The sequence below is a fragment of the Cynara cardunculus genome (genome assembly GCF_001531365.2).
Source record: "Cynara cardunculus var. scolymus isolate 2C chromosome LG 8, CcrdV1, whole genome shotgun sequence".
Taxonomy (NCBI): domain Eukaryota; kingdom Viridiplantae; phylum Streptophyta; class Magnoliopsida; order Asterales; family Asteraceae; genus Cynara; species Cynara cardunculus.
In genome coordinates, this window is record NC_037535.1 from 24,227,969 (window position 1) to 24,241,651 (window position 13,683).

At 34.7% G+C, this 13,683-nt stretch overlaps 2 protein-coding genes across 3 annotated transcripts; one reads left to right on the top strand and one right to left on the bottom strand.

Annotated features, from left to right (window-relative positions):
* The first annotated feature begins 4,077 nt into the window (after nucleotides 1–4,077).
* Nucleotides 4,078–4,668, top strand: LOC112516352. Its single transcript, XM_025123363.1, has one exon. It carries the CDS (start codon nucleotides 4,078–4,080, stop codon nucleotides 4,666–4,668), a length of 591 nt encoding a protein of 196 aa, XP_024979131.1.
* A 517-nt stretch (nucleotides 4,669–5,185) lies between these two features.
* On the bottom strand, nucleotides 5,186–8,016 carry LOC112517010 (protein RICE SALT SENSITIVE 3). 2 transcript variants are annotated; one of them, XM_025124303.1, is made up of 7 exons: nucleotides 7,585–8,016; nucleotides 7,437–7,487; nucleotides 6,774–6,905; nucleotides 6,530–6,635; nucleotides 6,132–6,173; nucleotides 5,988–6,044; nucleotides 5,186–5,803 (listed from the first exon to the last, which is right to left on the bottom strand). In XM_025124303.1, exons 1-7 carry the CDS (start codon nucleotides 7,713–7,715, stop codon nucleotides 5,372–5,374), a joined length of 951 nt encoding a protein of 316 aa, XP_024980071.1. In that variant the 5' UTR covers nucleotides 7,716–8,016; the 3' UTR covers nucleotides 5,186–5,371. The 2 variants fall into 2 exon arrangements, with proteins under 2 accessions (XP_024980071.1, XP_024980070.1); XM_025124302.1 differs by having other exon boundaries at nucleotides 5,186–5,887.
* Between the last annotated feature and the right edge of the window lie 5,667 nt (nucleotides 8,017–13,683).

Genomic DNA, 13,683 nt, shown 5'->3' on the forward strand with positions numbered 1-13,683 from the left:
TTATATTTTTGCACTAGTTTGACCGATTAAGATTTCAGACTTCAGACACAAAAATAAACAATTTTACTGATCCAGATTTCAAACTTGAGGACCACCTCTTATGAATCATAAGTGAAATCAGACTTCATACTTCAGCACCTCTTAAAAAACAAACGCCACCTTACTATTTTGATTAATTTCCCTAAATTTACACTATACTGTTGAATTTACGAAGAAAACAAAAGTGAAACGAAATAAGGGGTCGTTTACCAAACACTTATTCAGATAAGTGTTTATCAAGTCACATTATCTTACCAGATGAATATGACAATTACCAATAATCTTACCCTGTAAGAGCAAGGGAAAAATTTACAAATATACCGTTATTTATATTATAGAAGGTTGTGATGATGGTTAGATGTATAATTTTTAAATATTTTTAATTGCTTTATTTATTTCCTTTTCGGAAATTTTGGGAGGAAAATGAGTTTTATATTTCCTTCCCTTTCTATAAAAATCGACTTTATTGCCCCTTGCTTTCCATCATAAAAATCGACTCGAAAACACAACATTAGTGGTCACAACTGTTATGCACATCTGGAATTGAACCCGACGTGAATGAAATATTCCATTTTTGTATGTCTGCTTGGTTTTCGTTTAAACATATTTTTTAAGTTTCACGTTAGATTCAGCGAATAAATTGTTATTCATGTCTACTTTACTGATCTCAAACCAGATCACACATCGGCATAGTTTTTAATTCAATATTATTTACTATAATTTAATACCAACTTATTAATCGATCATAAATTCCCATTTGTACATTCGTACAAGGGAGTGATAGTGATTGACGGAGAAATGACTGTTTCAGTATCGTCATTATTGAAATATCAACAACGTATAGTGGTTGAAACGACCAAAATACTCGTATCAAGAGGGGTGTTTGGTTGAGGTATTAAACGTAGGAGAATGAAATGATGATTACTGATGACGTTTGGTTCAATTAGGGAATGTGGATGGAAAGATTACTGATTTTTGGTTTTGTATAATGCAATCAATCGTTGTTTTATCTGAGGGTGATAAACCATTCCTCCCAGATTGGGAAGAATAGCAGGCGTTTGGTTTAGGCAGATGAATGAAAATGGGTATGAAAATGACAGGTCAATTTAACCTGGAATAAAAATTTAGGCTTATGAATGAATTGACTCATTATATTATAAAAAACCAAGCAGTTTCTTTTATTTTCATTCTCATTAGTTACTGCTTAATACCTCTTACCAAACACCCCCTAACAATTACCATCTCACCGCCTCTCCTCATCCTCGTTCGCCACCTGCTCAAAACCCTATAGACCAAAAGGTTCTGATGCATGTCGTTTTCTCCTCAACTTCCCCGCCATCTTCACCTGCTCCACTTGTGGGTTTGTTTCTTCGGTTTAACATAGCGTTTGTAACCTTATAAATCCCATATTCTAGGTTTGTTTATTCGAATTTGCAGAGTTTTGGGTTCATTTGTTTCTGTAGATCGATGTATGAAGCTTCTTTTTGGGTTTGCGCTGATGATGAAGACGATGAAACATCCATAATTGATGTCATACTTACGAAGGTAAAATTACAAAAGGGTCCTTAAACTATCGGTTACTTTGTACTTTGGTTTCTTGAAACAGTATTTACACTGACAGTCCTTATCATAATGCTGGTATACATTCTCTGTTTTTTGTCTTTGACCCTAATAGACAACAATAGGAAATCATCAAAGGTATATTTGTCGAACCTTTTATTCTTCGGACACTCTTATAAAACCCTCAGAAAACTAATACATTTCGAATAACGGGTCCCAGATGTTCTACAAAAAAGAAACCTGAAAACAAAGGGTTTTCGAGTTGTCCCTTTCTTTTTGGGAATTGTCACTTGCCCATCAACCTAAAAGGTTTAGATTCCCATTTGGATCGTATTGATCTAATAATTATATCAAAAGCAATCTTTTCTGAGTGATGATTTATACCATCTTCGTTATATTTAAAGATTTATATATCTGAATCTGTCTTATAAAACGAACAGTTTATTCTCGTTTGTAAAAGTTGTGATTTATATTTCTAACCCGCCATACGAGCCGACTAATCCCAGGGCGACCACCTGCTTTGCAGGTAGCCCGAAGTCACATTTTCTGAACCTTCATGACCACAAATGGATTTTTATTCCTTCTTGGATTTGAACCTGGGACCTCCAGACACTTTTGACCTTTGGAGCCTAAGCTCAAACCAATCAGGCACCACCCTTGTGGTTTACAAGCTGTGATTTTGATAACAACAGAAAGCTGAACTGTACTCCTTGTTATCGATAATCTAAAAGTTTTGTGTTCAGATCTTACATTTTGATACTGATGTCGAATAAACTTCATACAGAAATCAAAAAACGTCTATCGAAACATCATAACATCGACATCTTCGATATTATTAATCGTTTTCGTTATAAGAATCTTATGGGATCATGGTTGATGACAAGTTGTAAAAGTTGAGTTGAACCCATCATTACTTGGTCTTGTGGGAGCCCAAAAGAACCCATTAAAATGTGGTCATCCATCCAAGTTGTATTATTATCCTTTTGGACTTTCCCTTCAATTCTTTTTGTGGAATTAATCATTTAATATTATTATTTTTTAATATTTATTTATTTTCATTAAATTTCTTTTTACTTTTCATTTCATAGGTACTTTGCCACATTTACATTCAATCACATTTCATGATTAATCAATTAATAATCCAACTTAAAACACCTTTTGAAAAGTTCAATTTTCGCGCTTTTCGGAACCGAAAAACCAATGTTCGAAGGTTAAAACATTCGGGTTTTGAAGTCGTTTGTCGTTTGCATCGAGTTTGGCAAATTAGGTTTGGACTTGTTGAGGTCGTACGTCGAGTATACTTGAACCGTTTATTTTTCATATATGTTGAAACGTTTGTCTCTAGGTTGTAGCTCAGTTGTCAGTTAGGTGTCGCGACTTTGTCCAGATACATGATAGGCCTTGGGTTTGATCCCCCTGGCTAGCATCAACCACTGAGTGAGTCAAAAAATGTCCCTTCACATTGGTGTTAGTGTCTTTGGAGGCGAAATCCTTGTGGAGCTGGTTGAGATTGTCGGTAATCAACTTTTTGTCCAAATATGTGAAACATTCATTTCTGTGAGATCTTACACGGTAGGGAAGATGAACAAATATTGTCTTATAAAAAATTGTTTATATATCAGACTTTTTCAAAACCGTGAGTCTAAGTGTGGATAAAGCAGATAATATCTTGTAATGTTAGCCAGAGATATTACAGATGGTATCAGAGTCAGGAACCAGACTGATGTATCAACGAGTAGGTTGGGATCCATGCATGGACAGACCCAATGTAGAGCATACAGTGGCTCGTGCCACCTTTTTGTTTCTCCGTCGTAGTGTAGGGTCGTGAAAGTGACACCTTATATATTTTAAAACTGCAATGAGAACACAAATTTTCCTTGGTAGAGTTGGTTTGCGAGGTTTTTCTTCCACCTCAGACTCGAGTTCGAATCTTATTTTTAGCAATAAAAGACTTGAACACAGAACCTCACATATGAAAAGAAAATGAACTAACCAAAAAACCAATGATGATTTTGAGAAAAATGTCCATATATTTGTTTCTTATAGTCAAATGGTGCCACTATTTGTACAGATTTCTAGGTCCGTCCCTGGCTCTATGATAGGATGGTCTGTGATATCCCAAATCGGTCGGGAAGGAAACGAAAGTTGTCTTAAGGTACTCAATACATCATCTATCATACACGTTTTAAAACCGTAAGTCCATATATAAATAAAACAGACAATATCTGATACAGTTGAATAAAGCAGTCAGTATATGTTGGATATTCTTAAAAAAATCACATAATTTTTCATCACAAAATCTAAGGAGCTGGGCACGTTGAAGGTTATGAATGTGGCAAAACATATGGCCCCAAATAGCCTTCCCTTTAGGGGACGAAATCACAACCCCAATTGGTCCCATTTCCACCATTTCATCACCTTTCCAATGATATATATATTTCATCAAAAATCTCATCTCAATCCATAAAAACCACCACCATGGACAACCATCGCCGCCACAAACCCAGTTCCTCCGGCGACAATTTCACTTTTCCGGCAATGTCACCCGATATCGAACTCGAATCCGAATTAGCCGATCACCTCTTTTCGAACGGCAAATTCCTCCTCCACACTTTCCCTCTTCAACCGCGAAGCTTAACGAGTTGTACCTTTTCGAGAACCAGCAGTATCAGTAGTAAAGATTCATTGGTGTCTTCTCGGAGCAACAGTACGAACAGTCGAAGCAGCACCAGCACCAGCAGCAGCGCCAGAAGCAGCACCAGTGAAGCTTCTTCCATCGGAGCTGCCATGAGAACCAGCGTGTTTCCTGAAAGGGAAAGTCGAAGTCCAGTTCACTATTGTAACAATTACTATTATCTCCCTGCTCAAAGGTGGCAGTTCATGGCGGCGGTTCCGGTGCTGAACCGCCGGAGTTCCCAGAAAAGGAGAGGTCAAGATGAGAGACGGAATGGGTCGCCGGAGAAGGAGAAATGTAGTCGGAGAAAAGGGTGTTGCCGGAAGTTTTTCCGGTGGCTTGTTTCAACATGTAAAGAGTGTCATGCTATGGAGCCTTCTAAGAATGAGTTTTGAATGTACTCCATTTTTAATGCTTTCTTCCCTTCTAATTGTGCTAATTTTCGGAGATTCCGGTTTTTAACGTCACAAATGTCGTAAAAAGCAAATAAATTAACGAACTTTATTCAACAATAATCAAATATGCGATGTCAACAACAACGAATGCGGAAAATAAAATAGGATTGGAATCACAACAAACAATCAATCAACGAATTTGAAAAACACACTAACGCAAAGATTTAATACTATCACTTACTTATTGGGTAAGATTTTAGTCTACTAAAACGACATTGTATATAACAATTTACCCGGTAAGCGTTAACCATGGTAAGAGTCATCGTCTTCACTTACCGGGTAACTCTCGATCCTTGTGTTCGCTCTTACCGAATATGATTTTTGGTCTTTGTCATATTCATGCAGTAAGGTAATGTAACTCGGTAATCACTTACGATTCGTTTTGCAGAATAACATTACGCATGCCCCGTGCAGCCGTGTCAAGACAGTCGAATTTTCTGTTTTACATATCCTTGTTTTGCATCACAATTTTCAACGATTCGATCTTTTTCGTTCAAAAAGTTCACTAAATTGAACCGAAAGATAAACATGTAAAAAGATAAAAAAAACGACTAAACAACAACGATTTCCGAGAGTAGTTTTCAAGATTCTTAACAAACTGAAGATATAATAAGTTCGATTTTCGATCATTGATCTCAAGATTTCACTCCAAGAAGTTCTCCATAACATCAGTGTACATACCCGCCTCCGGAGTATGTTTATCTTGATTCAAGTTCCCGCCATCCGCCTTGCCATCGATCCCTTCTGCATTGAACAAAAGCTTCGCATCGTCGCTTCTTCCAGTGAGCGCGTTAAAGAAGGTCAATCCATTCGGCCATTTGATGTCATTTTCGACATGATGATCGGAACCCATCATGTTCCCCATTTGCGGCTCCGATGAATGAGGAAGAAGAAACATGTGTGTCTCATCTTTCGGCGCGAACCCAAGTCTGTTCGGATTTTGGAAATTCGGCGATTGCATAGGCTTAGGTGCCGCTGCTGCCCAGTTGAAAGCTGCAGGCGGGTGGATTGGGACGGCCGGTGGTTGCTTTAACGGAACTCCGGCGGAAGATGGGGACGAAGTCGATGCAAATAACTGGGATAGATAGAAACCAGATTGGTATCCAAGTGATTCAAAAGTATGTCTCATTCTAAGCACAAAATGAAGATCTTCTGGTACCTAATCACACATCCAAATAAAATGGTGATCAGATCAAGAATTCAAGATCCGATTCGCCATTTTCGAGCATATTGTGAAGAACAAATAGATGATAACTTACAATCTTGCAAGAACCAAGCTGCAGAAGGCCATGGCCAGCTTGAATCACAGCTATAGTCTAGTGAATTGAAACCAGAAATCAAAAGGGTATAATTCAAACATGAAAAAGATTGAAACTTTGCAAAATCTTGATGAAAAATTTCACCTGAATCCCTGAATCAAACTGTTCATTCCATTCTGTTGGAAGCTGCAAAGAATCAGAAAGCTTTATGAGGTCCAATTATTGGAAATGATTATGAACAGTAAAGTAGGAAATGAAAGGAAAATGGACCAAATTTGCCGATCCCATCAACCAAATTCACTTTTTAGCCACTTTTCGACGACTCTTATGCGGGTTTTTTCCAATTTCTTGCGTAAACATTGGCTAAAATGGGAATCCGAATGCAAAAATTGGCTTGAAGTTGGTCGAGGAGAGAGGGTATTTTGGTCATTTCCCCAAAGTAAACATGACTATTCCCCCTTTTTCCAATTATTGAAGATGAACAGTGAAGTGTGTGTGTGTTTGAAGGTGAAAGTGTGTGTGTGTTTGAAGGTGAAGCATACAGCATCAAAAGAACTTTGCCAATAGTTAGAGATACTCTGTTCACATTCTGAAGGTTCTTTGAAGACCCATTTATGGCATTTATCAGAAGCAACTTTCCCCATCAATCTGCAATAAAATCAAACCATGATTAGAGAAAAAACCCTAATTAAGGATCTTGTTTTCAAACTGTTGATCATTCTTTGAACTTAATTAGAGATTTATTAATCCAAAAAAAATTAAAATAAACACCTACCAAGTACCCACCCTTCTCCATAATTATACAGCTGAATGGACATTTTGCTGAATGCTCTTCTAACAAGATCTTCACTTGCATCCATGTCTTCTAAGCAATCCACCATTCTTCCTCTGCAAAACCCATCTTCCCACATCAACATCCTGCAATAAATCCCCAAAGATTTTATCACAAATCACACAGTTTTTTTGTAAAAAAGTTGTGATTAACAGTAACCCAACCGGTCCCACATGGAACCGCCTCCAAAGGCACTAAGGGGACGTTTTTTGGCTCATTCAGCTGAGGCTAGCAGGCGAACCCATGACCTGTTATGTATTTTGGGCAAAGGGTCTGTATGTTAGCAACTTAATGAAATTAATGGGACTCACGCTTGTTTCGTCTGTTATACATGTTTGTTTGATGGTCGCTTAAAAAGTGTCATTCTTAGTTAAAAACACTCCCTCCTTTCATTTATAAAAATACCCTTCCAAACAAAAAAATCTTTATAACCTGTATAGACAGATTAATGGATACAGATTAATCCATAAAAATAGCTTAATTGAAAACAAACCAAACATCCGGTCTTCCCATCCCTTTACCAACTAAACTACACGCTAAAGATAATCACATATCACACGAAATCCCCCTTTCTTTTAAATCATTGAAGCAAGATTACAGTGGCTGAATGAACTCACAAGCTACCAATATCATCTCCAACTTTGCAGCCATTACCACCTCTAACTCGCCTGAAAAAATGGCGGAAAAAGAAACCCATTTGAGTAAAGATCAATAACGTAATCTGGGTTAAATAAATCAAAAGATAATTAAACAGAAAAAAATTACGGGCGAGGACGAATGGTCCAGAAAACAGAGTAAGTCCAGTCTGAATTCATACAGACACTTCTTAAAGCTTCATGTAGAGCCATCATTCCAACTGCTTCTTTGTTTCTATCTGTTGTTCCTGAGCCCGCCATCTTTCTCTCTTTCTCTTTAAAAAACTAAAACTCAAAAACCCCCCAAAAAAGGAGCTCCCAATCTGTAACTTTTCTGGATTTTTAGCAGCTTTAATCTCTCAGATTTCAAGATTCACAACTGGTAAGAACAGTGGTGGATCATGAGTTCATACCCACCTCTTCGATCTCTCCAAATCCAATCAATCAAGAGGGAAAACAAGAAGAAAATCTGGAGTTCTTTGATTCTTTAGGTTTTTATATCATCTGGACAACAGAAATAGCCATGGATTTACCAGTGAAGAAGAAGAAAGGCGGTGAGAGTTGACAGGTTTGTTTGGATGTAGGGTTTGGTTTACCTTTAACTTTAATTTAACTACCCTTCTATAATCCATTTATTTATTTTCGTTAAATTCATTGATTAACCCACCAAAATTTATCAACATCTTTAAATGACAGATGCTTTTTTTAACTCATTTACTGCCATTGAAATAAAGGGTCCAAGTTATTCAACTCAGTTATCAATTCTTTTCAATTTATTGGTTTCGAAATAAATATTCATGTCGATAAAGTTACGTGTGACGAAGGAAATTCGAAAAATTTAAAGAAACGGTGAGCAAAATTTGGATAAGGCCGTGAGATTACATAAGGGTTTGATTTTCGTAAGTTATATTTTGACCCTGATTTGTTTGGATATCATGAAAGCAGTTCGAAGATAATCTCATGTTTTCAGAACGATTTTGGTAGCAATCGGTACCTTTTTGAACTTAAGGATCGTAGTTTTGTTCCTTAATTGACAAAATATCCCCAAAAATGGAAATGGTTGTTGGAGTAATAGCGTGCGGTTAAATGTACAACGGTTACCAAAACAACGATTACAAACAGCACATGAATCAGAAGGCTTTCGTAGCCTCTTAACTCTTTAGAATCATAAGCTATGGCTCCTTAAAGCTGGAAGCCTTAACACTTCAGAGTCAAAAGCTTCGAGTCAATACCACTTCACGATCAGAAAACAAGACTTCTGAATTTCACTTAGAACATTCAGAAACTCGTTTTCCCCAAACACTTATCTTCATAGGATGCATAGAAGTTTTCATATCGTTGTTTGAAACTCTACGAGGATGGCCCCCATCGACCAATCGGTGGGACCACTGCTAGGGGGGCAGCCCCTTGATCTTTGCTATATGGTACCATCCAACAATCATGGGTTCTAGTTAACTTATACGAGTATGCACTCAACATCTCATAGTTTGTGATACAGCTATAACTATCAAGCTCAGATTCTCTTGTGAACCCAGTTACATGAAAATGAACCGATGATTCCACTAAAATCACCAGCAGAACATTTAAAGAAAATGTAAATTTGATTCATATTTTATGCCCATGTGCCCAATTTGTTTTCCCTTTTATGCAATATGCAAATCCCAACAAGAAAAAGGGTGGCAAGTGAGGTCTAAAAATGGTGGTGATTTGGGGTTGTTTGGATAGGGCAGAAGTGACCTTAAAAAGGTCACAATCCATGACCAAAATTCACATAAGGTTTGTTAAGGAGACTCTATGGGTTTGGCAAAGTAGAATCTTTAGATTTGGATTGCATTGTTTTATTAGATTATTATGGATATCATTCATCACATTGCTATCAAATAATTAAAGGGTTGTTTAATTATAATAATAAAATATAGATTATGATAAATTATATTTGGAAAAATTAAGCCATATCTTATAATTGCCTATGAAATTATATATATATATATATATATAGAGAGAGAGAGAGAGAGAGAGAAAATGAGATATGAGTGATCAAATGCAAACCACTCATATTTGTACAAACCATGCAAACCATTCATATGTGTACAAACCATGCAAACCATCATCATCTGTCGATTTCATTGTTTAATCGTATGAAGTTTTTTCATGAAATTGTTTAATCTTATGAAATTTTTTCATATAATACTTTTTTTTTATGAAGCTATTTCATTTATGGTTATGAAATTGTTTCGTATAATATTTATGATATTTTAATGAAATCGTTTCATGTATTTCTATAAATTTAATATGATGAAGACGATAACATATATGATTAACACCCTACATAATAAAAATGATTAATCAACCTCTCATAATTGGAAAAAAAAAATGAACAAAATGAAAATTTATGATTGGTTGAATGAGGTTTGACGGTTTGTACAAATAACGTGGTTTGCAAAATAAACCTTATATATATATATATATATATATATATATATATAGAGAGAGAGAGAGAGAGAGAGGGGGGGGGGTTGGGTCCACGTGAGACCAACTTGTTTTCGTGAGACCACTTTTTTACATTTGAAACTTCACAGCATTTGTAAAAAACAATCGAACCTTCACAACAAAAATACAGTGAAGGTTACCTTTATTAAACTGAAGGTGGGGATGAAAATTTATTCTCATTTTCATTTTCATTCCTTTACGTGAACCAAACGACCCCTTATAAAAACATAATATAATAAAATGCTCCACCAGTTCCAAAATAAATGCTCGCAATGAAAATGACACATTGTTTTAAGAATATGTAATTAATATCTTTTTAAACAACTAAGGTCGTTTACCAAACGCTTATCGGGTAAATGCTTACCAGCATGAGTCAACACTCTCATTTACTTAATGAGGTAATATGTTTGACCATCAAAATGGATTCATGGTAAGCGTTTATAACCTGGTAAGAGTCATCATCATCACTTACCGGATAAGACTTTTGATCCTTGTTTTTCTTTTTATCCGGTAAAATTATTGATCCTTGTTATGTTCACCAGTAAAAGTAATTGAACATCTAACCGCTTAACAAGATAAGGGTTTAGTAAACGACCCTTAAATGACGATTTTATCCTCGATAATATAATAACTTTCTCAATCTTAGAATGAAAAAAAGTGAAAACTTACTTTTGAAAAATATACACTTATATTAGGACAAAATAAAATAAAAATATAGACACTTAGTGAGTAGTGACGGTTTATTAAACAGTTGTCTTGGTAAACTTATACTGGTTCAATTACCTCGTCGGATAAACATAACAAAAACAAAGAATCTTACCTTGTGAAAAAAAAACAAGGATCAATAGTATTACTTTTTTTTCACCTAAATACTTACTTGGTAAGCGTTTACTAGTAAAATTCAATAATATCGCTTACTTACCGTGTAAGATTTTAGTCCACCAAAATGACATTGTATGCAACAATTTACCCGGTAAGTGCTAACTGTGATAAGAGTCGCCGCCCTCACTTACCGGGTAAAACTATCGGTTATTGTCTTCGTTCTTACCAAGTAAGATTTTTTGTCGTATTGGTTATTGCTTACCCGTATAAACATTAAGGTAACAACTCTTACATGATACGTATTCACGAGATTACAGTTTAATTAGTAACGTTTGGTTACTCTTTAATTTATTACGATTTAAAAAATAACCGAGAATAACGTTATCACATGCGCACGTGCCGCGACCGTGCGCGGTGCATAAAAGAAAGTCTGTTGCACTTGCACAAATTGCGGGTACACTTTTTTCAACGACGCGCCTTTTAAATCACGCGCCATGGTTAGACGAATCACCGGTTGCGATTTACGAAGACGAACGATGTGTGCGCGTTGGTCAAAATCTTATTTCTTCCGGCTTGACCGCCCAAGGCCTCGGTTATGGACCCCGCTATCGTATCTTTGTGGGCCCCATTCTATTGTTTTACAAATAAACGTTTCGCCCTAAAAATTCCCAACCTCCTTTTCCCATTTATAATTGTCAACACCTATCAGATTATCGTTTTCTTCTAAAAATAAATAAATAAATAAAAATACAAACAAAAAAAACTAAGAGTTGTTTGATAATTACTTAAATGATTTGGTATAGAATGATTAAGTGATTAGAATAATTAAGAGGTTCTTATGATATAGTACAAAATGAAATATAATTGTTTATAATAATTTACAATGAAATTAGGGCTCTGAATGGTTAAGGGAGGCTTAGGATACAAAATAATTCAGAGGGTTTTAGAACCATTAAGAGACAGACCTCTTTTTTTGTCAAACAAGATTCAACTCTCAACGATTCAAAAGATGCCTCTTAATGAAACTATTAAGAGGTAAACAAACAACCTTAAGTTGATTATACAAAGGGAGGGACTCTAAAATTGGAATCTTATAAGACCATATTGTTTTTGTGAGATCCGTGAGACTATTTTTTTACACTTGAAATTTTACAGTAAAAAATTGAGAAAATAACATTAACAATGTTTTTGTTGTGAATGTTCAAACTTTTTTTTTACCTTCGTAATCTTTTGCGGTGATGTTTCAAGTGTAAAAATATGATCTCACGTGTCTCATAAAAATATCATGGTCTCATGTAAACTATATATATATATATATATATTAGAAAGATACTTGCGTAATACAGTAAAATATATCGAGATAATGTTTTCTTTTATTTTTTGTCTTTGTCGATATAATACGGTTTTATGTGATTTTGAGAAAACGATAATGTTTTTATTTATAAAAATTTGGAAAAAATATATTAATAGTATCAAATTAACTATTTAAAAATTCCCGTCTTCTATGTAGTTTTTTTAATTCAAAATTTTTATTATAATTTAATTTAGGTTTGGTAACGAAGTAATTTATTTTTGGTTTAATAATATAATTTTTAGTATAAGTATAAGGGGGTGTTTGGGATTGCTTATAAAAGCTGTTTTTTAACTTATTTCATCTGACATCGGTGATAAGTTGTTTTCTGATGTTTGGATAAGAAAAAAAATTGCTTATATCGGTGTCAAACTGGTAATAAGCTGTTTTTGATAAGTTAATCCTTCCTGACTTATGAAAAACTGCTTATTACCAGTTTACAATTTTAACCATGTTTTATTTAACTCCGGTTTGATACCACATAAGTTAATAAACACTTTCACAAAAAAACATAAAGTTGTTTTAAATAAGCAGTCCGAAACACCCCCTAACTCAATGATTATCCTAGTCATATTTTAGATTTTTTATATTTAAAATGAGATGTTTATCTGCAGTTAGTTACACGAATTCAGTTATAGAGCTTTAATAAGTTGTACTTACGCACAATCTACTTGCAATTTTGAGTTTTAAGTAATATGCATTAATAAACAGTACTTTACGCATAAAAAAAATGATTTTTAAGAGTTTTTGTCAATTGCTTTATAATATAGTATAGACTAGAAGGGTACTCGTGCAATGCAGCGAGATATATCTCGATTTTAATGTTTCGTTTTATCTATTTCTTGTCTCAGTTGATGTTGTAATACGGTTTTATGTTGTTTTGAGAAAAACGGTAATGTTTTTATTTTGGTGGATTAAAATCTTACCCGGTAAGTAAGTGAAAAATATTGAATTTTGCCATAAAACACTTAACTGGATAAGTGTATGGTAAACGGACCCTTAATGTGATAAACTGATAATGAATGACCCAAATTATATAATCATTTACAACATTTTTACTTGTCGATAATATTTCATATTTAAGCTGCTTATTTAAATGCTACTGTTATTGTATAAATATATCAGTAGTATTTGTAATAGTATATAATACCGCGTAATATATTCCAGTAGAAAATTTTAAATTCTTAAATTTTAACAGTACAACAAATACGAAACATAAACACGAATCATTCATTTGTTTAAAGTTATGATTGGTTGATGTTTTCCTCCAAACAAGTGGAACAACAAAAGGTAAAGGGAGCTCCACGCTTATAAAATGAGTTATAGATTAAGACTACGTGGTTGTTTGTTTACCTCTTAATAGTTCAATTAAGAGGCAATATTCGAATCGTTAAGAGATGAATCTTATTTGCAAATTTTTTTTTTGTCTCTTAATGGTTTTAAAACAATCTTAATGGTTTTAAAACAATCTTAATGGTTTTGTATCACGTGTCTCCCTTAACCATTCAGCGCTCCAATTTCATTGTAAACAATTATATTTCATTTTGTAATATATCATGAGAGCCT